The sequence below is a fragment of the Emys orbicularis genome, chromosome 4 (assembly GCF_028017835.1).
Source record: "Emys orbicularis isolate rEmyOrb1 chromosome 4, rEmyOrb1.hap1, whole genome shotgun sequence".
Classification (NCBI taxonomy): domain Eukaryota; kingdom Metazoa; phylum Chordata; order Testudines; family Emydidae; genus Emys; species Emys orbicularis.
Genome location: NC_088686.1, coordinates 66,375,938 through 66,402,388, shown reverse-complemented (window position 1 = coordinate 66,402,388; position 26,451 = coordinate 66,375,938). Strand labels below are relative to the sequence as shown.

The 26,451-nt window shown below is 41.2% G+C and overlaps 1 protein-coding gene across 1 annotated transcript; it reads left to right on the top strand.

Annotated features, from left to right (window-relative positions):
* PTGR2 (prostaglandin reductase 2) lies at positions 1-25,809 on the top strand. The gene is made up of 10 exons (XM_065404024.1): positions 1-82; positions 9,520-9,596; positions 12,141-12,259; positions 14,271-14,462; positions 15,499-15,669; positions 16,974-17,183; positions 18,862-18,983; positions 23,850-23,937; positions 24,623-24,662; positions 25,662-25,809. Exons 1-10 carry the CDS (start codon positions 78-80, stop codon positions 25,724-25,726), a joined length of 1,089 nt encoding a protein of 362 aa, XP_065260096.1. The 5' UTR covers positions 1-77; the 3' UTR covers positions 25,727-25,809.
* The last annotated feature ends 642 nt before the right edge of the window (positions 25,810-26,451 follow it).

Sequence of the window (26,451 nt, the reverse complement as noted above, 5' to 3'; positions counted from 1 at the left end):
AGGATGATGGCCACTGGTGATGAAGAGGAAGATGATGAGGAAGATAATGGCTAACATTTCAAGTTGTTCTGCAAGGGATGGTGTGAGTATATGGATGTTCAGATGTACATTCTGTATTATCTCTAACTACCTTGCTGGATCAGAGTGTTTGTGACTTTGCTAAATGTATTAATAAACTATTACAAATACAGAAGGGTTCCTAAAGTGTGAGTGTTGCAACTGTGCATATTGGGGTTCCCAGCTATACAGTAATTTTAATAATACTGGGCTTGATCTTGGGACAAGAACTGTCAAACCTCAGAGTGATAACTGGGAATTCTTAAGTAATCAATATAATTTAATACATAATCCATAGATCAAGCTGCAGAATCCCTACCAGATCAGGCCCTGCAAACAATTTAGGCAGCTGAATGCCAATCTTCCTCCAGTTTGTGAATCAGTCTGGGGCTTAGGTGGGAGATAGGCAACTGAACTCCAAGAGAGAGGCCGCAGTGCACATGCTGAGGTGCCTAGGTAACTTTTACTTAGAAAGCTTAGGTGCCAAGTGAGTTTAGGCACCTACCTGGTTTGGTGGAAGTTTTGTGAATTGCAGTTTGAGCCAAAATTGGGAGTTAGGCACCTAAACCCCAAATGGAGGGTATGTCTACACAGGCAGCAGCAGTCTGTGGCAGCGAGCACCTGCGCCTGGGTCAACAGACTTGGGCTCATGGTGCCCATGCTGTGGTGCTAAAAATAGCTGTGTAGATAGCGCTTTTAATTTGTCTCAGGCTTGAGCTCTTGCTGTGAAGCCCGCCCCTTCCCTAGGCTTTCGATCCCAAGCTCCAACCCGAGCCACAACATCTACACAGCTCTGTTTAGCACGGTAACTCAAGATTGAGTTTGTTGTCTCGGGCTTGGAGGCTTGCTGCCACGGGCTGTATAGATGTACTTTAGGCATCTAAATCTGGAGATTAGCTGCATACATACTTTTATGGATCTGAGCTTTAGTCCAGCCCACAGTGTCCTTCCCCCAACCAAGTGCTCAAAGAGGGGACCCTCTGCATGTGGATCTCTAAGCTCCTCTGCAGAAAGTACTCCATCACCTCTGCAGCACTGCCCCAGTTGAATGTTCCCTCTAATTTTTTCCATGTATGTGCAGAAATTTTTTTGTTATGTGCAACAAGGTATGTGCAGTTGTGTGCCACCAGTAAAAACAAAAACCAAAAAAATAGATATATTTTTAAAAAGTTACCATAGGGATAATTACTCCAGCCAGGACAGGTTAGGCATTTTAGAATTCACTACTCAAAGAATTAAATTTAAGTGTAAGAGAAATAAAAATTATGAAATGCATAGACCAGTCAAAACACTAAAATAACACACTTTGAAAGAATTAAATTACTGAGGATATATGTGCATCACGGGAAGTACCAAGAAATAACCACAACAATAATACAAGTATGTGTTGGGAGGTGAGTGTGAAAGAGACAGAGACTGTGTGTGTGTGTGTGTGTGTGTGTGTGTGACACAGAGACTGTGTGTGCGCTGGCTGCTGGGGAAGTTTCTGAGAGACTCCGTGCGCTGTCTCTTTAAGGCACTCATTGAAAGCTCTCCTGCTCTGTCCTGAGCCCTGTCTCCCTTCCCCTGCCCTGCGGAGATGGGGTACATGGGCAGGGGAGAGAGAGAGAGTGTGTGTGTGTGTGTGTGTGTGTGTGAGAGAGAGAGAGAGAGAGACTGTGTGAGCTGGCTGCTGGGGAAGTCTCAGAGACCGTGCGCTGTCTCTTTAAGAAAGGCACTCACCGCCCAGAGGCGCCAGTCATTCAGACCACAGAAGCTCTGAGTCCTGAGCCAGGCTGCTCCCTCTCCTCTGCTCTGCGGAGATGGGGTACAGAGGTGGGGGGAGGGAGACACCCTGACATCAGCGCCCCTCTCCCTCCCCCCACTCTGCACAGCCAGCAGGAGGGTCCCAGGAGCAGCTGCAGGAGCAACGTGGCTGCAAAGCGGTGGGAGGGAGAGGCACCTGAACACTGCTGGATGTGTGCGCTCTGCTAATCAACTGGGCGGCACTTGAATCTCACCTGGGCGGCTGCCCAACTGCACAGCTTAGAGGGAACAAAGTACCCCGCCCTCCTGCCTGTAGGGCCTATGCAAGGAGATTTCCTTCCTCTGTGTCCCTTCTGTGAATTTTTCCATAGGAGGTGTTGCGCCAGGCCTATGCTGTTCAAGTCTGTTTTTTTGAATAGGTACTAATATGTGGCCCAGTCCTACAAACTCTTATTCACATAAGTTGTCCCGTTGATTTCAGTAGGGCTACTCAGGTGAGTTAGAATTTGTAGGATTAGACTGTGGCTTAAAATGTAAGACCTTAATTTCAGTCAGAAAACACCAAACAATTTTCTTCTTATCATTTGTAAAATAAATACATACATAATTTTTGGAGATTATTTAGTGAGTGTTTCTCAATATATATTTTATTATACACACAAACTATGTTAAAAGAATATCACTAAGGTTGCAAAGTCAAGCACTCAGAAATGAGGAAATGTCAGAATGAAGGTTGCCTGTGCAACTTCAGTTCAGCCTCCTTGTGTCAAATTACAGTATTTAACTGTATGATTACATACTGTTTTCCCCCTGCCTCATTTAGTGCCCAGGACAGATTGTGCTCTGGGGATGAATAAGGGTTGTGGAATGAAGAATACTGTTGTCTGTAGGACCCCTGCCTCAGCTGTTGCAGAAGTTGGAAGGTGTGCACATATTGCAGATACTGGGATGGGTAGGCATAGGCCCATCCAAAATTTAAGGCCCACTGCCTCAAATGAGGGGGAGGAACTCCTCCTGGTCTGATTGATTGCCATCTTGCCGGTGCCAGGAGAAATGCAGTTAGAACCTCAGCAGTTTCTGGAGGAGCTGGAAGAGGGGCTGCAGCCTGACACTCTCTACACAGATGTGTGCCAGGGTCTCTCTTGGTGCAAAAGGGGCAAGTGTCAGGAGACTCTGTGAACCACGCCAACCACATGCCCGTGCTCACAGCTCCACAGAGGAGCTGCCAGCTGAATTCCCCGGAAGGCTGAGGGACTAATGTAGAATACAGGCTGGGCCACTGGGGCGCCCAGCCTTCTGCAGGTGGCAATAGCTGCTGCCACTTGGTGTTGGGGCAGGACACAAGAGCAAGGACATGGAGCGTGAAGCATGGACAAGTATAGATGTTTTTGGGCACAGTTCAGCGATGGACTAGCTGAATGGCATTCAGCCTACTTGGGTGATGCATTGGAGATCTCTAGCAGTCTAGTAGGGTTGGAAGATGTGTTGCAAATGAGACAAGGGGTGCCAGAATGAGAAAAGATGGTCTCATGGTTAAGGCACTTGAATGTTGGCCTTGAGAATTAGATTCTATCCCTGTCTCTGCCAAAGTGTTCCTGTGTGTTGCTGGGCAAGTCACTTAAACCAGACTTTTCACTGGTGGTCACTAATTGTGTGTCCTCAATTTTTTTATTGTGTGATTTGAGACCCTGGGGTCTGATCTGAAGAAGTGCTGAGCACTGAGCTGCAACTGAAGATTTGGGAGCTGTGCTTTGAACATATAAAGTGGTTTATAATGTTAAATATTCTGAAGAAAAAAAACAGGCCCCAGTTGTCTCAAGTTTGGCACTCAAAATTAGTGGATTAATTTTGACTTTAATCTCTGTGTCTCAGGCAACCTTAATTCTGGCATTTCCTAACATTTGAGTGCTTGCCTTTGCCATCTTAATAACATTCTTTTAAATATGGTTTTTGTTGCAATTTATTAGGTTTTTAAAAAAGCAAACTGAACAAATAGAAATTCCATCATGTAGCATCATATTGACACCTACATGGCTTATCAGCAGGGTTGGAACCGTAGATCCACACACGGACATTTGCCACTTGAGCTAACTGAATAACTGATAGCAGTAGTAGGTTGTCATCCTCTATGTACACAAGTACTAGATGAAGATGAGACACACACTTTGCTAGTGGGTTGCCACAGATATTTGCTGACAGCAAAGGAATGAGGCTCAGGAATCCTGGATTCCATTCCAGGCTCTGGAGGGATGTGTGCTGTAGTGTGCACACAGACTCTTCTGCCCATTTCACCAAAACTTGACCCCTTCTGCTCTGTCCTCCTGAACCTGTCCATGTCCCATTCCTTTTTCTTCCCCACCCTGGCTCCTCATCCCAGTTCTATTCTCATCTAGCCAGTCCTAGTCTCCCCCTCAAAACACACCATCCGAATCGCAGTTCCTTGTGCATCTCCCTGAGGCTCCTTGTCACAATCTATTCCTCCCAACTTGGTCTGGCTCTTGTCCCATCTACATTCAGATCAGGCACCCTCCTTCTCCTTGCTGCCTAAGCCCAGCTGGGAGAAGCTTTAAGAGCACAGAAGAGACAGGTTCTGACTCTCAGTTCTTGTGCCCAGTTCTGGCCCTGGCACTGCCTGCAGCAGCCCAGAGTAGCAATTGCAGGGAATGCTCTGCTCATCTCCAGTAGGAAGTATGCTTAGAGCAGACAGAATCTTTGGAGACTTTAGCTGTAAAAGTCTAGCACGTCTCTAATAAGCATGTGCATACTGCGATTTTTTTCAAAAACTTATAACTTGGCCAAATTTGGGTAGATTTCCCCAAGAACAGCAAAAGGCATATATCTGATATAAAGGCCCATCCTCTGCCAAATTTCAAGTCCCTGCTCCAAAGCAGGAGACACTAGCAGAGTCACAAAGAAAGTTGCCAGAACTTTTTAACATGGGAAACATGCTTCCCCAGTCTTTTTCTTGGAAACAGCTGAACCTTTTTGGCTGAAACTTTCCAGAAAAATTCAGCTTGAGACAGACACCTAGTTCAACCCTAGTGGTTAAAGTTTGGCAAAATTATAAGCAATTGAAAGCACCATCTTATAATGGGAAGTGTTGGGAAACCTTAATAATAAATGGTGCTACCAATACACAAATGAAAACAAAAAAGCATCGACTTTTTTTCCAAAATAAAGCCCACAACACTGTCGTCTTCACTAATGTATTTTAGTCCTTTAAAATCCAGGTAACGTTTTTGAAAGGGTTGTTGTATGCCTGTTTGCAAAAGTGGGAAGAGACATGGGGAAAAGTAAAAGTAGGACAGAGAACATAGTTGAGACTCCTCTGGGAATATTGCTGTGACACTCTCTAATGCTGCTGCAGCATGACTCAAATGATCCTGGCATTCAGTCATGGCTGTTTAACCTTGCCATAATTTATACTCTGAATGTGATAAAAGAACATTCTCAATTAATACACTCAGTCCATTATTATTTGAAAAGTCTAATGTGTTAAAGTGTGTAGCATCTTATCCTAAAGAACTGAACCAATTCAAATTTCCTTAGAAATGGCATTCATATTGACATAACACATGTATTCAAGGCAGTAACGTAAATACTGCTCCTTTTTTTTTTTTTTCACCTTTTAAAGAAAAATATTTTTCCTTTCAGTCCCTCCAAAAGACTCCCATAATCCAATGGTGCTAAAAGGTGTGATCCTATTTTTTTCTTATGAAGTCTCTATTGCTTTTTAATGTTGGAAGATATTGGTGCTTCATGTTACATTGTGATATTAATGTGTCCAGCATTTTAAACTTGTGTAATGGTTTATTGGCTTGCAGCCTGGAATAAGTGCAGTTGTACTGAGAAATAAATGTCCATCTCCATAATTATCTTTTACTGTGACAGCTGCCATAGAGTGACACTTCAGTCACCAGCTTCCCCCTTACTCTCTCACCACCCACTCACTGTATCAGGGAAGGTCTCCAAATGGCATTGCTGTACAAGTTTATCAACCACAGATCAGTAAGCTGAACTCCGATATTAACAGTATTCCTGTCCCCCAAGAACTTCAGACCTTCAAATAAGTAATCTAAGATTTTGCTCCTTAGATGCCTCCCTCTCTTTCTCTCATCTTCCTGTGCACTACTGCGAATGTGCTGTTTTCCTGTGTTTTAATATTTTTGTTTGTTAATCAGTGATTTTAAAAAATGCATTGATGCTAAGGTGGTAAGAATATGTTTAAATAACTTCAACACTTACTAACACACTAGAATTTCCAGATGGGGCTGAATATTTTGAGGTCTGTACTTACTGCGTGCCACAATACAGAGCAGGTGTTGGGGAGGGTAGAAATACATATATATTTAAGAATTACTAATTGGCCCTTGTTAATACTCTTTCCATTCTCATCATACAATTGCGTAGTGACTTCAGAATTACAAAGATTGTCAAAAGTGTGCACACAAAAACTTAATTTCTCTCTCACTTAGGTCCATATTAAAATAACTACATGATGCCTGTGGGTGAAATCCATTACACCTACATAAAACCTGTGTATTTAGGCTTTAAGTGGGTGGAGGTGAAATCCATTCCTTATACTCAAAACCCAGAACTGTTGAGTGGGGCTGCTGCAGAGACTCCCATGGCTGCTATTTCAGCCTATGGGCTATGAAAGTGACAGCCCTTCCATACTAGTTGCATGGGATGTTTGGGCCACTGGATCAGCATAAATGTTGACCCCTTGACTCCTCCTTAGTTCATCCCCATTGAAGTCCTTCATAAAGGTTTATATGCAGTAGTAACATGGTGAACTATTCTGTGGTGCATGGGAACTGTGCATTTACTCTGCCTGCAGACACCCGTTTTCCAATTCTATCTAGGGATTAAATGGTGCAGAGAGCCACATCAAGGCAAGTCTGTGGCAGAGTAGGGAGTTGAACTGAGCTCTCCCAAGTTCCAGGCTAGTATCCTTGCCACTGGGCTACTGTTCTTCTTCATAGTTTACATCTGTATGTTTAGTTAAGAAACTCTGTGGATATTTGAATATTTATGCACCTTCTCGTAAATGCTAATCTCTGTACTTTTAAATGTTAAGATTTTAACTGTAACATTATTTGGTAAACTAGCAGCCATAACAAAAGTTACAAAGATTTTATGTGTTATTAACTATACTGTGCTAACTTGGTTTTGTTGTGGAGAGCTGTGTGGGTTACCATATACAGTGTAATTATTCATAGATATGACTTGGGTATAATACCAGCGGCTGATAAATCAATATACAAACATTTTAAATAATCTGTAACATTTATGGTGGCAGATCAGCCACCTCCTTCTCCACCCTCGGAGCAGCCAACTGGCTTTAGGGGATGGATCAGTGGTGACCCACAGAGAAAACAAAGGATCAAAAAAGAGGCTTGAAGAGGAGAGACTCTATGGAGGGCCCATAACAGCAAGCTCACTAAGCTGGTGTTTAAGAATTCCACATTTCATAGTTTTGCACCACTTGGGAATTGAAATCTCAGAAGAAAACCAGATCTCATGTACTTTTATGCTCATAAACAGCGTTTGAAAATATAATGGCAAATAAACATAAATATTACACCTCATGCATATGTCAAATGTGGATGGGAGGCTATGCATTTGGGTTTTTTCTTTTTGAGAAGAAGGGAGAGGGACCTGCATATGTTCATTCCTACCCCACTTAGGAGAGGAGATGTGCATATTCTTGTTATGCTCATTCCCACCCCATTTATTTATATATAATACATATACGCACACTTACTTTACTTTTTGTATTTTGTAACATTCAAGAATAAAGACGAACCAGCACTCTAAACTAAACAAATGAGTCCAGAAAGAAAAAATCATCACTAAATCTGATTAGTTGTTCTTATCAACAAAATAAACATTGTGACAGAGATATCAGCTATCATGTTTTATTTTTTAATGTCCTTGATGCTTATGGAGGTTAATGTTTACGGAGCTCAGCTGAGCAAGAAGTATGTATGAAATCCAGGTGTTAGCAATAGGAACATTATTATTTTATTCTTAATCCTAGAAGTCCATGAGATTGTAATTTTCTCTTTATTAATTAGGTTTATATCACATTGATCACTATGGCATTTTCAGTAGCAAAGACTCAATCAGTGTTGGACACAAATTTCCAGTCCTCGATTTTATTCACCTGTTGAAATACAGGGGGAAACCATTCAGGAAAACAGTTCTAGTGGTGTAAAATTCTTCCTCACCCCCTGACGCTTCTCAGAAGAAAATGTGCTGCTGAAGCAAATCCTTATATTTCTTTTCTCCTCTTCATGGAGAGCAATACTTGAGATGCCTTATATTGCTGTCTCTTATCTCATATTGAAAAACATATCTTAAATGGCAGTCTTTAGTGCAATGTAATTATTTTTTATTTATTGCTGTAACTGACATGTCTACCTTTTACTTGACTGTGTCAGACCTACATACATCCCTTCACCTTAGGTTGTTCAATGTAATCAGCTGTCTAATCTTATTTCTCTATATTTAGCTAAATGTTTGTGTGTTGGGGTGTATGTTTACCGTCCCTTAACATGGATATAATCCATACTGAAATTAGAATAGGTACCTCGATGTTTTTCATTTTTTTTAACAGGGACACTAATTAATATGAGATTATTAAAACAGGGTTTGTGGTTGTTGGATTTTTTAAATAAATCTAATTTGTTTTTCACTTTTACTGCTGTGTAATTGTCCAAACTGAATGAATGAAGGGTAAAAAGTAAAGCAAACTAGGCTGTTTTACTTCCTGATTTCACATACTGTTACAGTGGTGTTTGGATTTGTGTTGCAATCACTGCAGAGGAATATTTAAATATAAACAAAACCTGTTTCTGTTTTTACAGATAATATATATTTTATAAAACTTATTTCCAACCCCTATTTTTTGGGTCCAAACTACCTGACATTGAGTTGAGTGGGATGATGCACATATGTAATGTGTGTTGGCAGGATTGAGACCTTTAGTTGTCTCCTAAAGCCTTTCCAGAAGATGCCATTGGGCTACGGGGTGAAATCTTGGCTCTAACAAAGTAGATGACAAAATTCCACTAACTTAAATGGGGTCAGACCTTCACAGCTAATCTTTTTTTTTTTTTTACTCCCTTTGCTGCTGAAATTTGAATTCATTTTAACAATAGTTTTCTATGGAATGTCAGTTCATGTCAAGAAAAACCAGCTGCGCTGAAAGAGAGAGTTTTTTCTAACATATCTGGTATACCTGTCAGCAGAGACAGAGAAGCATGGGTTTCATTTATAAGTTTAAAGGAACTGGGAGTGAAATCATTACCCTATTGAAGTCAATAATTTTAAAAATAAGTTAATCATTCATTTTGGGTAAATTGTTCTCATTTAGCTCTTTTCCTGCTTCTTTCACACTCTGTATTCCTTAATCAGTTTCCCATCATCATCCTTGCTAACAAAATAGTTGCAGAGCAAATGTGAAGGATGGCAGGCTTCTCCTACCTCAGGAAGCAGAAGATATGCAGCTGTCTGTAGTCAGTTGTGACTTCAACCACAGCCACTGTCTATGAGACCACTTAAATGTTATAATCTCCATTGGACCCACATGTGGAATTTAAATTGTTTTTCTCTGGGTTTCAAATTACTGAATACTTCACCCCCAAAATGTTTCTCAGTAAGAAAATTCTATAAATTTGACATGCATTTCAAACAGCTTTTGCTTTGCAGGGTCTCTGACGTACAGTGTGGAATTCCTGCTAAAGTAGTAATGATTATCCAAAGAGTGGTGTTGAACTCACGTCCTGGTATGTATTTATTTCCAAGAAAAGATCAGTGTATTTTGTATAATTGCATAATACTCCTAAATGGGGAGGGAAATGGAGGAAAGTAACATGAGATATTTACAGAAAGTAATGTGCAATAGAAAAAGAGGTTTATGATAGATGTGTAGTTATTGAGCCTGTATATGCAGTCTTCAAACTTTTAGGCAAGATCATAGAGTTAGGTGTAATATTAGTGACTCAGTGGCAATAGCCAAAGGCATACTATCATTTACAGCTTTTTAGCTTTAAAATTTGTTCTCATTTTACTCTGCTGTTTGTAATTGACTCCGAGATGATTGAAAATAATATGCTTCTCTGCTGACTTTTGTCCTTTTCTTTTGACAAACTTTGAATCTCGGCTTCCTCCCATGTTTCTAAGGAGCTTGAAATTTACATGGCTTTTGTTGTTGTTCGTTGTTTACTTCTTTGCTTATGCACTTGCATCACTCTAGATGTCAGAACAACTCTTGGAATAGTGTTTATTAGTTTGCTGCTGCAGAACCACTTAAAATTTTGACGTTTTTGGATATTTCTCAGTTTGGAAATAGTTTTTGCAGGTAAAAACGACAGTGGTATCTCCTGTAGATAGGTGTCTCTCTAAAGTGAGTGAAGGATCAATCAGTGACCTAAATTTGTGCAGTTAATGCTAAAAATGGCCCCAATTCTTAGATCTGGCTGAGGTGCACTTAGCACAGACCCTGGAGAGAAGCTCTCCAATCCTGGGAATTACCACAGCATCTGGACTTCTCTCATTTAAGCACAGTTGCTTATGGCCCCAAAGGGCTGTTGTGGCAATGAGGAATATCTAAAACATACTGGCACTCTGGCCACACCATCTTTTCCCCTGGCAAGACTTCTGCGTCAAGGGAGGTCACAAAGGGAAGTGGTATAGAGTCCATCTGGCCAGATCCACCAGATTTCTGGAAGTGGCACAGAGAGGCTGTATCAGACCAGAGAAACTGGCCCAATGCCACCGCTGTGTTTTTGAGTGAGGGGCTAATCAGAACCTTGTCACTACGCAAGTATGTCATCGTCTTCGGAAAATAAGAACAACTCAATTTATATGAGCCAAGTTTGGATTTGATCTCTGCTTCATTTTTCTAACCTGCCCTGATAAAACTTTATAGCTCTCTCTGGGGCTGTTCAGAACTTAGGAGTGGTGTTGGTTTGCTAACCTGGTTGTCCAGACTGTGATACAGTGAAATGAACTTATACATTATGTGTAAAAAAATATTAGCATGAATAAATTCTGTCCGAAATTATATGTATACTTCTCAATTATAATTTCATATGTCTTTTAATAAACTATGTTAAATGAATAAAATTAGTGTGTGTGTTTGGGTATTGGTTTTTGTTTGTTTTTTAATTTTTCTCACTTACTCTTGACACTTCCTAATTTCAGAATGAAAAGTATAAAAACAGCATAATTCTCTCATTACACAGGTGCAATTCAGTAGTATTGCATGTGTGTAACTTAGAGCAAAATTAGGCACCATGGATCTGATTTCTTTCTCACTTACACCAGTGCAAGTCAGGAAAAATTCCATTGCCATAAGTGGAGTTATACTGGTGTAAAGCTAGTGTGAGAGCAGAATTGGGACCAACATTTTTGAAGCATCTCAAATCTAGCTGTCCTTACTTAAGAGCACTGAAATTGTCCTCTGCAGACATTGACAGTCACATCCCACTTGAGTGAATGGGGTTGGGGAAAAGGGTGAATTTACCTTTTCTGCGGTTTGTGTGTGGCTGAAGACCATTCTGCAACGCAAACTGATGTAGGTTATCAAGACTATCTTTGCAACAAAAAAAAACCTTAGACATATTCTTTTTGTTTTGCTTCCTATAGAAACTTAGACTAATTTGGAAAATTGATCTAAGGATAAAATGACTAAGAATAATTCATTTATTAAGGAGGTTAATTTTTTAGCCTCCAATTGGTTAAATGTACCTTCTGTGCAAAGTCATATGCTACATTTTAAAAAATATTCTTGTTAACCTTTTTGAATGCTAATATGAGAAAATGCAAAGCTACATGTGAGCATCATAGTTCAGTCCAAAAAAACTATGGCCGTGATCCTGCAAACACTAATGCATGGGTACTCGAACATAAGAAGTGCTGTATTGCGTCAGAGCAATGGTCCAACTATCCCAGTATCCTGTCTTCTAAGTGTGAAGTTAAGCGCATGCATGGATAAGGGTTAGGGTTCTCACCACCCTGCAAGATGAAGCTGTAAGTCAGTTTCTCCCTTGCTGAAAAGACCCTTGGAAACATTTACAGGGATACAGAAAACCCCTTTTATTTCTTTTGTTTCAGATAAATAAATAATCAAGACATACTATGCAAGAATGCTATGTCAAACTGGAATTTTGTGAATTTTAGTCCACTTAATTGTTTAAGTTATTTACTAAAAAAGGAAGCAGAACATTTAAATAAAAGGCCTCAATTTTTTAAAAATAAAGTTAGATCAAAGGTTTTATCACTGATTCATTTGGAATTTTTTTTGCTTCACTTTAAAATAATTCTAGGTAAAAATGGTGTGCCAGTGGCAGAAAACTTCCGAATGGAAGCAGCCCCCCTACCAGATAAAATCACAGATGGACAGGTACAAGCTCGAACCCTCTACCTCTCTGTGGACCCTTACATGGTAAGTGAAAGCCAATGTCAGATGATTTTCTAAAAATGATTTTACCTCAGTGCCAACCATGATGTTTTGTGTGAACTACACAAACTATGAGCCAAACTTATCCCTGATATAACTCCATTCACTTCTGTGGAATTATATTAGGGGGGAATTTGGCATTAATGTGCCTGTGGCTTATATAGGTTTTTATATATAAGAATGGGGTCATATATATATAAGATATCCAGTCATGGGGTGGGGCAGAAGCAAAAAACAAAATTCCCTGATACTCATAAAAAGCAGTCAGCTAGGCCCAGACCCTCAGAGGTATTTAGGTGCTGAACTCCATGGGAATACAGTACCTAAATACCTTTGAAGATCTGGGCCTTATTTCCAAGCACAAAAATAGTTTACTTAAATTCTATTTAGTTATCCAGTCTTTACTTACATATATGGGGCCAGGTGCTCGTCTGCTCTGGATGGTGTAGGAGGGAGCAAAGAAGAAACAAACAGCCTGTGGAGGGCCAGTGAGGCTGTCTCATGCTCCCTCACCGTTCTACCAATACCTGCAAAAGCCCTTCCATATGAACAATATATAGTTGGGAGTGCTGTGGATTTGGGGGTGGAACTAGGCAGAGCCACCCTTAGCAATTTTTGCATGGGCCTGTAAAATAAAATTTTCAAGCTTCATGAAGAAAAGGACTAGACATACTTTTTTTTTTTTTTTTTTTTTTTAAGAATATAAAGGAAGGATGAGACAACCCTGACATTTCTAGATTCCCCTAATCATAGAGGGCCCACAGTCATGGGCTTCAGAAGCACCACAGTTTTGCTCTGAAACTGAGCAGCAGCTCTATACAGAATAGTCCCTTGTTAATTTGGCAGAAATTCTAATAGAAAATCCAGCAGAGTTAGTACTGCCAGACCACCACAGAATCTAGCACAACTATCTGGGCTTTGGGATTCACTCCAGCCTGCACTCTAGGCCTAGGGTGTGGGACAGCAAGAGGCCAATGACAGCAACCTGAAGGTCAATCCCACATCTGTGCCATTAAAGGAGGTAGCAGCAGCACCATCACCCACCCAACTAGCTCCCAGAAGAGGCAGATCAGGAATGATGTGGAGGAAGGAGAGATGGGAGGGAGGTGTGAAAGGTGGGGGCATTCCTTTCCCCCAAGATCCCAGCTGCCTTTCCAGCAGCAATTTATGATTCAACATCCACTTTCAATGCTCAATTTCTATTGAAAAAATAAATAAATGTACGGTCAATAGGGCAGCTGAACTCAAGTGGCCCAGATGTTTTCACTGAAGGAAGAAGTAGGAAATCATATTCAAAACATTACCATGACATTTCATATTAAACCCATAGTATCTTAAACCAACCATTCTGGTGTCTGGGTTGGTGGCCTACTAATAACGATTTGCATGGTTACGTGAGAGTAGGGTTGCCAACCCTCCAGGATTCTCTTGGAGTCTCCAAGAATTAAAGATTAATCTTTAATTAAAGATTGTCATGCGATGAAACCTCTAGGAATACGTCCAACCAAAATTGGCAATCCTACATAGGAGACCCAGCTTTGATTATTGATCCTTGGCTCTTATTCCCTGGGATAACAGGAGCTATGATTATGCAAGAGAAGTATTCTTGGCCCCTTGTAGTGGAGGAGTACCCCATGTTTCTCTCTAAAGTTCTCTTCATCCAATTAAGTAGTGTTGATTGGGTTTGAAGACAATCTCATCAAGTCCCCATTGGCTAGAAGTTTGTGTGTGGTGTGGTGCGGTGCGTTTAGGGTGTGTGTTTGTGGTGACACTATTGAGGAAAATAAAATTTCCTCCCTTTGTATCTAAGTGAATGAATGAAAGGAGAAATAAATAATTAAGAAAAGAAGGTGAAAGTGGAGTACTTACTGAAAGATTTTGGAGTAGCCCTTTGTGCTTTGTTATTAAATGCATCCCACCCATGTTACGGAACATGTAAAGGAAGCTCATGTACATCATCATGCAAGAATCTCCTCATTAGAGCCTTGTCTTTTAGCGCTGCCGCATGAATGAAGACACAGGTTCTGATTACCTCCTGCCCTGGCAGTTGTCTGAGGTGGCTGATGGTGGGGGCATTGGGGTTGTGGAGGAGAGCAAACATGCTAACTTTGCTAAAGGAGATATTGTAACTTCTTTCAACTGGCCCTGGCAGACAAAGGTCATTCTAGATGGAAGACTCCTCCAAAAGGTAACATACTGAACTATAGAAAATTAAGTTAGTGTGTACACTATTTTTCTCCATTTTTAAAAAATCTTTTGTTTGCATGTGACAATTGATTGTTATTTTAGAGATATGTCAAGGACAAAGCAGTGCTAATAAAGCAACCAATTACAAAGCAGATCAAATTAAGTTTGGCAAAGTCTACATTAATTTCTCTTTTCCTTGTAAAAAGCAATTAGGAATTCCTTTTCCTGCCACTAAACAATCCAATGTTGATGAAATTGTTAAATTCATCAGCATTTTCTCTGAGGCTGCTGTTAAGGTTTGTCCATTAATCATGCAAACTCCAGATAGAACTTTTGACACCTGATCACCAACATGTCTTACTACTATGCTCTTAACACATTTTTGCGTTTTGTATTAAATGCAAAAAGCATACATTAGTGAAACCTTGTAAAATCTCAAGCACACCCACAAAGGTAAGGCTATTCAAAATCACAGTTCTGTAATGGCTATAACTTGGCCCCTCTGCACACAGAGTATTTAATATATATTGCATTTTCACTAGACAGAAAACTTCTGCAACTTGAGGTAGAACTTGGCTTTCTGGAAACATTTGTTTTAGGACTATTGGTGTCATTGACTCAACTCCAAGATATGGCAACCCTGCTGTAGCATCCGTCAGGCCATTGTGGGTGTAGTTCAACATTGTTAACTATTTTCTGTCTCCGAACCGGTATTTGACCATGGCGTAATTTTACATCTTACCATCTAATTGCTAAAAATCCTTAAGTCTCTTGTGAGTGACTTTTTGTTAAAAGCATTTTGGAAAAAAAAAACCCTATTTGTTTCACTTTTTTGTAAACTTGTTATTGAAGTATTATAGTAGATCTGACAGCTGGTATATAGCAGGCTTCTGAATACTGGTTTATACTTTGTCTGAACTAAACAGCCTGGGTTATTTTGTACTTGTGTTTATTTAAAATGTGGTCATCCTAAAATCTGCAGTCAACAAATAATATTAATCCAAAATCTCACTTAAAATTTTTTTTTTCTCGTGTAGCTAGATCCACAACTTGTTGATGGACACCTCTCCTACTTTCTTGGTGCAGCTGGCATTACTGGGCTGACCTCCTTTCTAGGAATAAAAGAGAAGGGACATGTGACTCAGGGTGCCAATCAGACAATGGTTGTCAGTGGGGCTGCCGGTGCCTGTGGTTCTCTGGCTGGTCAGGTAAACAGGTTTAAGATTTGCAAGAGAATGAGCTATTACTTCTAAGTTCTGTCTTGTGAGATGTGCCTTCTTGTAACTCCACTGATTTCACTGGAGTTACACCCACCTGCTTATTTCATCTGTGAATTTGGCTCACCAGTGGGGATCATGCTGAGTGTATTTAAGTGTTGAACTTCAGATTCTTGAAACTGGGAGGGGAGGAGAAGTTGAGTATGATGATTACTTTGTCACTGGCTTGAAAGTAAACAAACTGATTTATTGCATAGTAGTCTGCCCCCAATTTCTAATTGCCTACCTGTTTACTTAATACACTAATTTTCATATAGAAAAATATTTTACCAGATTTTTATAGTGTTTAGTTGTCAATCTTATGGACTTTGGAACGTTATGATAAGGTACACTCTTACCAAAAGTTGAGGTAGGTACTGGCTGCCACTTCCAGCAGCTCCCATTGGCCTGGAGCAGCAAACCATGGCCACTGGGAGCCGCGATCGGCCGAACCTGCGGACGCGGCAGGTAAACAAACCGGCCCGGCCCGCCAGGGGCTTTCCCTGCACAAGCGGCGGAACAAGTTTGGGAACCACTGTACTAGAGTATTGATGTGTTCACCCGTGCATTAGGATGATATGGCCAGTGAAAAGCATAGTAAATACTTTCATATGTTGCTTTGGATAACATTACATAAGACTGGCCAATCTGGGTCAGACCAATGGTCCATCTACTCCGGTATCCTGTCCTTCGACAGTGGCTGAAGCCTAATGCTTCAGAGAGAATGAACAGAACAGGACAATTATTGAATGATCCATCCCGTTGTCCAGTCCCAGTATCTGGCAATCAGAGGCTTAGGGACACCGAGAGCATGGAGTTGTGTCCCTGACCATCCTGGTTAACAGCCATTGATGGACCTATCCTTTCCTATCCATTCTTTATATTTTATTGGTATGCAGTTCTCTAAAAAGGTAGTAATATTGTTTATCCTCCCAAGCTTTCCAGAGTAAGGTGATATACACAGCATTCAACAAGTAAACTTAAAACAAGTCAAATTCAAACACGAACTGTCACACCACAGCATTTGAACAAATACATCAAATTAGAGTATATTTACATTTTGATTTTCCAGTCTTTTTACTGGAGACCCAATCACTGGAGGGGAAATGGTGCTTGACATTTGGCAGTCTTAAATTGTATTCAGCCTCTAAAGTACTGGTGTCTGTAATTCTGCTGGTTAAAATTCAAGTGATTACAGGGTACTGAAATGTGGGCAGATTGATGGCCTCACTGTTTTGTTTATGGTGTTTCTGCAGATTGGCCGCCTAGAGGGCTGCTCTAGAGTGGTAGGAATCTGTGGTACAGATGAGAAGTGCTCCATTTTGGTCTCAGAAATGGGGTTTGATGCGGCTATCAATTACAAGAAGGGGAATGTGGCAGAGCAGCTGCATGAACTCTGCCCAGCTGGCGTGGATGTTTACTTTGATAATGTTGGTGGAGACATCAGTGATGCAGTTATAAATCAGGTACCTATACCAGCTGTCCTGTTTATACCATCTCCCTCTCCCAAATTCTTCATGCATCTTTTGGAATGAGTGTAATATAAACCAGCCTGCTGAAAGATAGGAAAATCTTCCCTTCCCACATGTACCTGACATACTGAATGTGATTGAGTCAAACTGTCCAAACATCAGAGACATAAGCCTATCATGCTGAACTGGCCTGATGGCCTAGCAGTAGCAATTTTGCATTGTGATGCAGGAGTCCTGAGTTTGATTTCTACTTCTGGTGTCTTAATCCCCTAACCAGCAGGGACAAGGGAGAACCTTAGCAACAATGCCTGTCTGAGAGGGCGATTACCGTTGTTTTTCAACTTTGATCATCTCTGGCTTGTTAAGGAGTAACATTGCTGGGCTCTAGTGAGGGACCTAACCAATCCTCTTTGGTAGTATCACCAGAGTTGGAGGTGGGAAGGGGAGAAAATAGGGACACTTGTCAAGACCTTAGTGAGACAGTCAATGAAACTCTTCTCTCAGGAAAACTCTTATCATGATAATCCAGATCATCAGCTGAATGAGGTTTACTCAGTTTGAGAAATCGGTTATTGTTTGCCCACCTCCTGAAAACATCATTTGGAGTTCCTGGGAAGGGGGGAAATGGATTATTCATTCTTACTCAAGGTTTACTAGAAGAACCTTTCAGAGTATTTGGGCAATCTGAATGCTGCTGGGGTCAATCAAGGAAATAGTTGGGGAGAGTTAATTACAGTTGTTAAATCACTCCTTATACCCACTGTTCCTTCACTGCATATTATGCATTTCCAGGAATCTGTGACTCCTGTCAGCCCTTGCGAGCAGGTACCCTCTGGGATTTGGTGGGCCAGCAACAGGAGTCAAAGATCTCCCATTTTTTATTGAGGCTATTCTACTGCTGGGCTAGAGAGCAGGAAAGCTTTTTTTTTTTTTTAGTTTAAAACTTGTAATGTGGCAAGGGAGTGTAATATTCTGCACTTCACATGCGTAAGTGGTTGAGGGGACTCATATTTTCATGAGTGAGAGACTACATTGACACTGTCTGCCTTACTCCTGTTTCACAAATTAAAAGAATAGAGTAGAAAACTCACACTTATTAATTGTATAAGACTGCAGAACAGATACATGGAATGGTTTTTATTTTTCATTACACAGCTGAGTATGGGGGGGAGGGATAGCTCAGTGGTTTGAGCATTGACCTGCTAAACCCAGGATTGTGAGTTTAATCCTTGAGGGGGCCATTTAGGGATCTGGGGCAAAAATCTGTCTGGGGATTGAGCAGGGGGGTTGGACTAGATGACCTCCTGAGGTCCCTTCCAACCCTGATATTCTATGATTTGCAGTGTTCCTCCTTCCACACTAAACATCCTTACTCAGTAAAGTAACAATCCCTCATATTTGTTACCCAGTTAACATCTTGTTGAATTGTACATGTACAGAGGGGTCTTATCCTCCCACTACTGCACTGTTTTTAAACCACCTGCTACACCATTACAAGCTGAATGACCACATATATACAATTCTTCTCCCAATGTCTTCTTCTAAGGAAAATGACTTTGAGCAATATACTTGTTGCATGATTACCATATATAGTCTAAAGAACTTCTAATAAGCTTGTGTCTTTTTGAGGGCAAAGAAAGTAGTATTTCTCATTTTGTGTTGTCTCAAACAGATGAATCAGAACAGCCATATCATCCTATGTGGACAGATATCCCAGTATAATAAAGATGTGCCTTATCCTCCCCCACTGCCTCCTGCAGTAGAAGAAATACAGAAAGCAAGGAATATCACAAGGTATATTTCTCCTTCCCCACCAGCTTTATGGTGCACTGAACACAGAAATTTACATGTGTTGAATTTACATTATCCGTATATTTGATCTCAGGAGAGGGACTCTGGATCCATAGTAGGCATTTTTATGGTAACACTGTGGATTACTGAAAAAAGAGGGAAGGACCTGGTGGTTTTGTGTTTTACAGCTGTTTGTATTATAAACATTTGGTGAGGAGGCCACTAAATGGGCAGAAGGGACACTGAGAATTGTGACTTCAAGTGGTACTAACACTGCAGAATTAAAAGCATTTTAATTGGCTGATATATGCCTCACCTGTGGTCACTTGCTTTATTCTTTGGCTGTCTGTCAGTCTTTTTAATATGAGGAAGGTTCTGTTACCAAATGTTCTGTAGCAAGTGTCTTGTCTCTGAGTGTAGTTGTGCGTGAGGAGAGAAAATTAAGTAGAATCCTTCTTGGAAGGTATTGTGATCACTGCATCTTCCACTTTTTAAGCTACTCTTTTTAGTACTAATTTTATAGACTCATAGACTTAGACTCATAGACTTTAAGGTCAGAAGGGACCATTATGATCATCTAGTCTGACCTCCCGCATGATGCAGGCCACAAAATCTGACCCACCCACTCCTGGAATAATTCTCTCCCTTGACTCAGCTGTTGAAGTCCCCAAATCATGATTTAAAGACTTCAAGTCGCAGAGAATCCTCCAGCAAGCGACCCCTGCCCCATGCTGCGGAGGAAGGCGAAAAACCTCCAGGGCCTCTGCCAATCTACCCTGGAGGAAAATTCCTTCCCGACCCCAAATATGGCGATCAGCAGAACCCCGAGCATGCGGGCAAGATTCTCCAGCCAGACCCACATTGACCATTGATACTAATTACCAGCGATGGCACGTTATTGACTTATTGTCTAAAATCATGTTATCCCATCAAACCATCCCCTCCATAATCTTATCAAGCTTAATCTTAAAGCCAGAAAGGTCTTTCGCCCCCACTGTTTCCCTCGGAAGGCTATTCCAGAACTTCACCCCTCTGACGGTTAGAAACTGTCGTCTAATTTCAAGCCTAAACTTCCCGACGGCCAGTTTATATCCATTTGTTCTCGTGTCCACATTAGTACTAAGCTGAAATAATTCCTCTCCCTCCCTGGTATTTATCCCTCTGATATATTTAAAGAGAGCAATCATATCCCCCCTCAGCCTCCTTTTGGTTAGGGTAAACAAACCGAGCTCCTCAAGTCTCCTTTCATACGACAGGTTTTCCATTCCTCTGATCATCCTAGTGGCCCTTCTCTGTACCCGTTCCAGTTTGAGTTCATCCTTTTTAAACATGGGAGACCAGAACTGCACACAGTACTCCAAATGAGGTCTCACCAGCGCCTTGTATAACGGAAGCAGCACCTCCTTATCCCTACTAGAAATACCTCGCCTAATGCATCCCAAGACCTCATTAGCTTTTTTCACGGCCACGTCACATTGCCAACTCATAGTCATCCTGCGATCAACCAGGACTCCGAGGTCCTTCTCCTCCTCCGTCACTTCCAACCGATGCGTCCCCAGCTTATAACTAAAATTCTTGTTAGTCATCCCTAAATGCATCACCTTACACTTCTCACTATTAAATTTCATCCTATTACTATTACTCCAGTTTACAAGGTCATCCAAGTCTCCCTGCAGGATATCCCGATCCTTCTCCGAATTGGCAATACCTCCCAACTTTGGGTCATCCGCAAACTTTATCAGCCCACTTCTACATTCGGTTCCAAGGTCAGTAATAAATAGATTAAATAAAATCGGACCCAAAACCGAACCTTGAGGAACTCCACTGGTAACCTCCCTCCACCCTGACAGTTCACCTTTCAGTACGACCCGCTGCAGTCTCCCCTTTAACCAGTTCTTTATCCACCTCTGGATTTTCATATCGATCCCCATCTTTTCCAATTTAACCAATAATTCCTCATGCGGTACCGTGTCAAACGCTTTACTGAAATCGAGGTATATTAGATCCACCGCATTTCCTTTATCTAAAAAATCTGTTACTTTCTCAAAGAAGGAGATCAGGTTGGTTTGGCACGATCTGCCTTTCGTAAAACCATGTTGTAATTTGTCCCAATTGCCATTGACCTCAAGGTCCTTAACCACTTTCTCCTTCAAAATTTTTTCCAAGACCTTGCATATTACAGATGTTAAACTAACAGGCCTGTAGTTACCCAGGTCACTTTTTTTCCCCTTCTTGAAAATAGGAACCACATTAGCTATTCTCCAGTCCAACGGTACCACCCCCGAGTTTACAGATTCATTAAAAATTATAGCTAACGGGCTTGCAATTTCTCGTGCCAGTTCCTTTAATATTCTTGGATGAAGATCATCCGGTCCGCCCGATTTAGTCCCGTTAAGCTGTTTGAGTTTGGCTTCTACCTCGGATACTGTAATGTCAACCCCCCCTCCTTTATTCCCCTCCGTTACGGTGCCTCTATTCCTAAACCCTTCATTAGCCTCATTAAAGACCAATGCAAAATATTCGTTTAGACATTGTGCCATGCCTAGATTATCCTTAATCTCCACTCCATCTACAGTCTTCAGCGGTCCCACTTCTTTCTTTGTTTTCTTCCTATTTATATGGCTATAAAACCTCTTACTATTGGTTTTAATTCCCCTCGCAAGGTCCAACTCTACACGGCTTTTGGCCTTTCTCACTCCATCTCTACATGCTCTGACCTCAATAAGGTAGGTTTCTTTGCTGATCCCTCCCCTCTTCCACTCTTTGTACGCTTTCTGTTTTTTCTTAATCACCCCTCTGAGACGCTCGTTCATCCAGCTCGGTCTAAATCTCCTGCCTACGATCCGTTTTCCCTTTCTCGGGATACAGGCCTCCGACAGCTCCTGCAACTTCAACTTGAAATAATCCCAGGCGCCTTCCGCCTTTAGATCCATAAATATGTTAGTCCAATCCACTTCCCTAATTAGTTGCCTTAATTTATTAAAGTTAGCCCTTTTGAAATCGTAAAGCCTAGTCTCCGATTTAATTCTGTTAATCCTTCCATTTAGTTTAAACCGAATTAGCTCATGATCACTCGAGCCAAGGTTGTCCCCTACAACCATTTCCTCAACGAGGTCCTCACTACTCACCAGAACCAAATCTAAAATGGCATCCCCCCTCGTCGGTTCAGTAACTACTTGATGAAGGAATTCATCAGCTAGCACGTCTAGGAAAATCTGAGCCCTATTATTGTTACTAGCATTTGTTCCCCAATCTATATCCGGGAAGTTCAAGTCTCCCATGATTACACAGTTCCTATTAGTATTTACTTCCCTAAAAACATTAAAGAGTTCTCTGTCCATAACCAGGGTAGATCCCGGCGGTCTATAGCACACCCCAAGCACTATCCCAGGGGAGGCTCTAGTAGTTTTTTTACCCAATGTGAGTATTGCCCAGACAGACTCCGTCTTATCCATTTTCTTTATTAGGGAAGAGGATTTCAAATATGACATAATATATATAGGAAAAAATTTACATTCATGAATCTAACTTGGGCTCTCGGTTAGGCTTACACTAAAATAAGGCTGCAAAGACCAAACTCTACTAGTGCTCAAGGTCCCTCTACACCCACCTGATAATCACAGGAAATTAATAGTGTTTGATATGCCTATCTGATCCTATAGGATGGTCCTTGTTAGGACCATCCAGAACAGATGACTAATGCATCAGGTCTAACTTTTTCAGTCTTTTGTTGACCACTTCCAATCCTTTAATGGATCACCTCCCATCTTATCCCACTAAATCTCCACATTCCTTGGAGCATTCTACACCTGAATGAGCTTCAGAAATAAATAGTGTATATATTGGTTTGAGATCCACTGCTCTCACCTTAAGCATTAATTACAGTTGTATACTGCACTGAAGTCAGCGCTTTAATGTGGCTGTGTAATCGCGGCACCAGCGCTGGGAGAGAGCTTTTTTGTTTGCTGGTTTTCACTTGGGATGACAAAAAAAAAAAAAAAGGGTAGAAAATTACCTGCATTTTACAGTCACATATTAAGCTGATCTCTCTAGTACAGGGGTAGGCAAATGTCTGAGTATGGAAATTGTATGGCGAGCCATGAATGCTCACGAAATTGGGGGTTGGGGTGTGGGAGGGGGTGAGGGCTCCGGCTGGGGATGCGGGCTCTGGGGTGGGGCTGGATATGAGGGGTTGGGGGTGCAGGAGGGTGCTCCGGGCTGGGACCGAGGGGGTCAGGGGTGCAGGCTCCGGGCGGCGCTTACCTGAAGCAGCTCCTGGAAGCAGCGTCATGTCCCTCCTCCGGCTCCTACGCAGAGGCACTGCCAGGCGGCTCTACGTGCTCCCCCGTACGCAGGCGCTGTCCCTGCAGCTCCCATTGGCCTCGATTCCCAGCTAATGGGAGCTGTGGGGGTGGTGCTTAGGACAGGGGCAGCATGCAGAATCCCCTGGCTGCCCCTGTGTGTAGGAGCTAGAGGGGGGACATGCCGTTGCTTCCAGGAGCCGCTTCAGGTGAGTGGGAGCTCGGGGCCGGATTAAAACATCTGAAGGGCCTGATGAGGCCCCCGGGCCATAGTTTGCCCACCCCTGCTCTAGTAGCACTCCTTGGCTGCTAGTCCTCCTTTCAATACTGTTTGAAATACAGGCAGGATTACTTGTCTGAGACCACATTGTTTCATCTAAAGCTTCCATTGTACAGAATTGTATGAGCAAGCTTGCACAGCAGCTGCCTGCACTACATCTAACTATAGCTAATGCTACTAATCTTCTGTTACATTTGCCCACAAAACTGAAAAGATTTCAAAGGCTTTTGAAATATATTGACCAGCCACTCTAGTTATTAAATCATCATCCATTCTTTTCTTTCACAGGGAGAGGTTTCTGGTATTAAACTATATGGACAAACACGAAGCTAGTATTCTACAGCTCTGTCAGTGGATCAAAGAGGGGAAACTGAAGGTAGGAACTGAACCTGTGTATTTTATTTATAGGCATGAGCCTTCTTTCAGGAAGACTAATTTCTTTGCCCATATCAAAATCACTTTGACTGCGGTGCCTCACTTTGGAGAGTGAATTGATAAACACTTGAAGACTTTTTTTATAGCAGCACTGTTTTAGAAAGGGCAGTATAGCTACTTAGAATTTAGTTTTACAGCAATAGAATTGGGTCCTTTAGAAGCACACATAACTGATACCTAGATTCTACCATTCTCAGAGAAAGCCAAATCCTAGTTTTTTAACATGAGGTTCCTAATCCAGACTTGAAAAGTCACTCTTTAGTACTTTATGGTGGGTAAGTGCCCTGTGTCCAGCTCTTTTCTCCTGAAGCCTACTGATGTTATGTGGTCCCCCAACTGATCTGCTCATCCTCCCTGAACTTCACATCCATGTACACCCAAAGCTGCAGTAATATTTTATCTTTCATTTAAAGGGTTTATTAGCCTACAGGTTTAAAACAATCTACTTGAACAATGTAGCTACTTTCATCTTGACCAAAGGGCAAGGTCCAAAAGGGAGCACCTTCCTCTGTGGAGTAAAAGGATGCCTTTAAAATCTTTGGTCAGTGCTATGGCAATTTTATGGCCCCTTTCAGATAGACACTGATTTTGGAGGGAAAACTAACCACACCTATTCTTATTGACAGGTCAAAGAGACTGTGGTAAAAGGCCTGGAAAACATTGGCGGTAAGATGTTGCATCATTTTCTAGCATAATTTTTGCTGAAATATAGTTACAACACAACTTTCTCTCTCCTTTCTTCTTCCCCCAGTTCAGATGTTTGTCCCTCTCCTAGAATATGGTTTTAAAATTATTTGCATAAACAAGGTCAAAATGTCACTTCAAGAGAGGTAAAATAGCCTGCAGCCAGTGGCTAAAAACCACAAGAAACAGTAAAAACAAAACAAAAAAGGGGCTTTGTACACCTAAGCTATAAAGCTAAAGAGCCAGATCATTCAAAACTTGTGGTTTGAAAACAAGCCTTCTTACAGCAGGTAACAGCACAACTTAAGTAATGCTTTATTCCTGCTGGGTCAGAGGAAAACCCTTGGGAACAAAACATTAGCTAAATCATACAGGTTGGGTTTAATTTCGAACCATTAGCTTACTGCACTTCATGGATTTGTTTTAAAGGGACTTGGCTAACTGGACAGCCATATTTCATATTCGGTTTACTCATGCTTTGCTTTTTATGTAAAGTTTTCATGTTTATTTCTGAAGCAATAAATATTTGATAAGCTGCCTCTTCACCCCATGGCCAAAGTTTTAAATAAAAGCCTTTGCTGTAGGCTCGCCAGGTATATGCCCTCCTCTTGTGTCTGCAGTGCATGTTGTCTGCATGGCATATCCTAACAGTGCATACAGTAATTAAAAATTAACCGCTATTGTTGTAAACAAAGGTCTGATCAGGCATTTTAAATGTTAAAACTAATTTATTAAAGTCTTATTTAAATTTCCTTTGGCAACTTGTTGCATTCTAACATTATGGTGTCTCAACTTCCTGTGTTGTGGGGGAATTTATGTTTTAAGTCCAAAATTTGATTTCTCTTTATATTGTTATAATCCAGTAAAGGAGGCTTTCAGGATCTTATCTAATATTCGTGCTTTTAAAAAAAAAATTACTACATGCATAAATGTTTAATTGGTATTATCCTAATAACGTGTATTATTCTTATTCTCTTATAGGGGCTTTCCAGTCCATGATGACCGGAGGCAACACTGGAAAACAGATAGTGTTAATTTCTGAATAAAAAACTTTGCCTGTGAGTGTGGCCCACCAGGAAAAATAAACTTGACTCTTTATCTTGACTGCTGAACAAGCATTATTTTATTTAAATTAATCTTCCCTTTTGTTACAGCAGGCACCAACAACTAAAATCCCTCTAAACTTGGATAGCAGAGATTTTTGGACACAAGAGTACATTTGAAAAACTCTTCCACTGAGAAACTTAAATTTGTATCTGAAGCCAGGCTGTATAGTACCTGAAATACTTCCATTTCATAGCCTGAAACACTCTTCCGCTGGTCCATTTAGTCCATTTCCTTACATAGTGGCGTTTTACATCATGCCTACAAGTCAAGACAAGAGAGCATTATTATATGAATCCTAATTTAGCCACACAAAGTGCCGGCCTTTAGTTTGCACACCATTGTGAGTTTCATCAGGGATAAATGCAGCTTTAGATTTAACCTTATGCTTCATCTTCTTTAACTTCTATTTGTTTTTCAGGATTAAAAGAGGGAAAAAATAAAAGGCTTCTTATCAGAGTTCTGTATCTCGTCTTTCAATATGCAGATCAGCAAACTCTACCATTCAGCAATGCTGCCGGCTGTCATAGGGCTGCTTAGACCTAGGAGAAATGTTAATCAAGGGAGAGGTTGCCTGGCAACGAATTCACCAGGTAGGGGTCTCTGTTCACCTGAGGAGGCTGATCAGGAGGTCATCTGATAGAGGTGCTGGAAGATTATAAAAAGC

Bases quoted from the DNA above. Each gene is read 5' to 3' on its own strand.
- PTGR2 (XM_065404024.1), top strand. The intron at 12,260-14,270 runs GTAAGTGAAAGC...CTTGTCTTTTAG, and splicing joins TCTCTGTGGACCCTTACATG to CGCTGCCGCATGAATGAAGA. The intron at 17,184-18,861 runs GTACCTATACCA...TGTCTCAAACAG, and splicing joins GTGATGCAGTTATAAATCAG to ATGAATCAGAACAGCCATAT.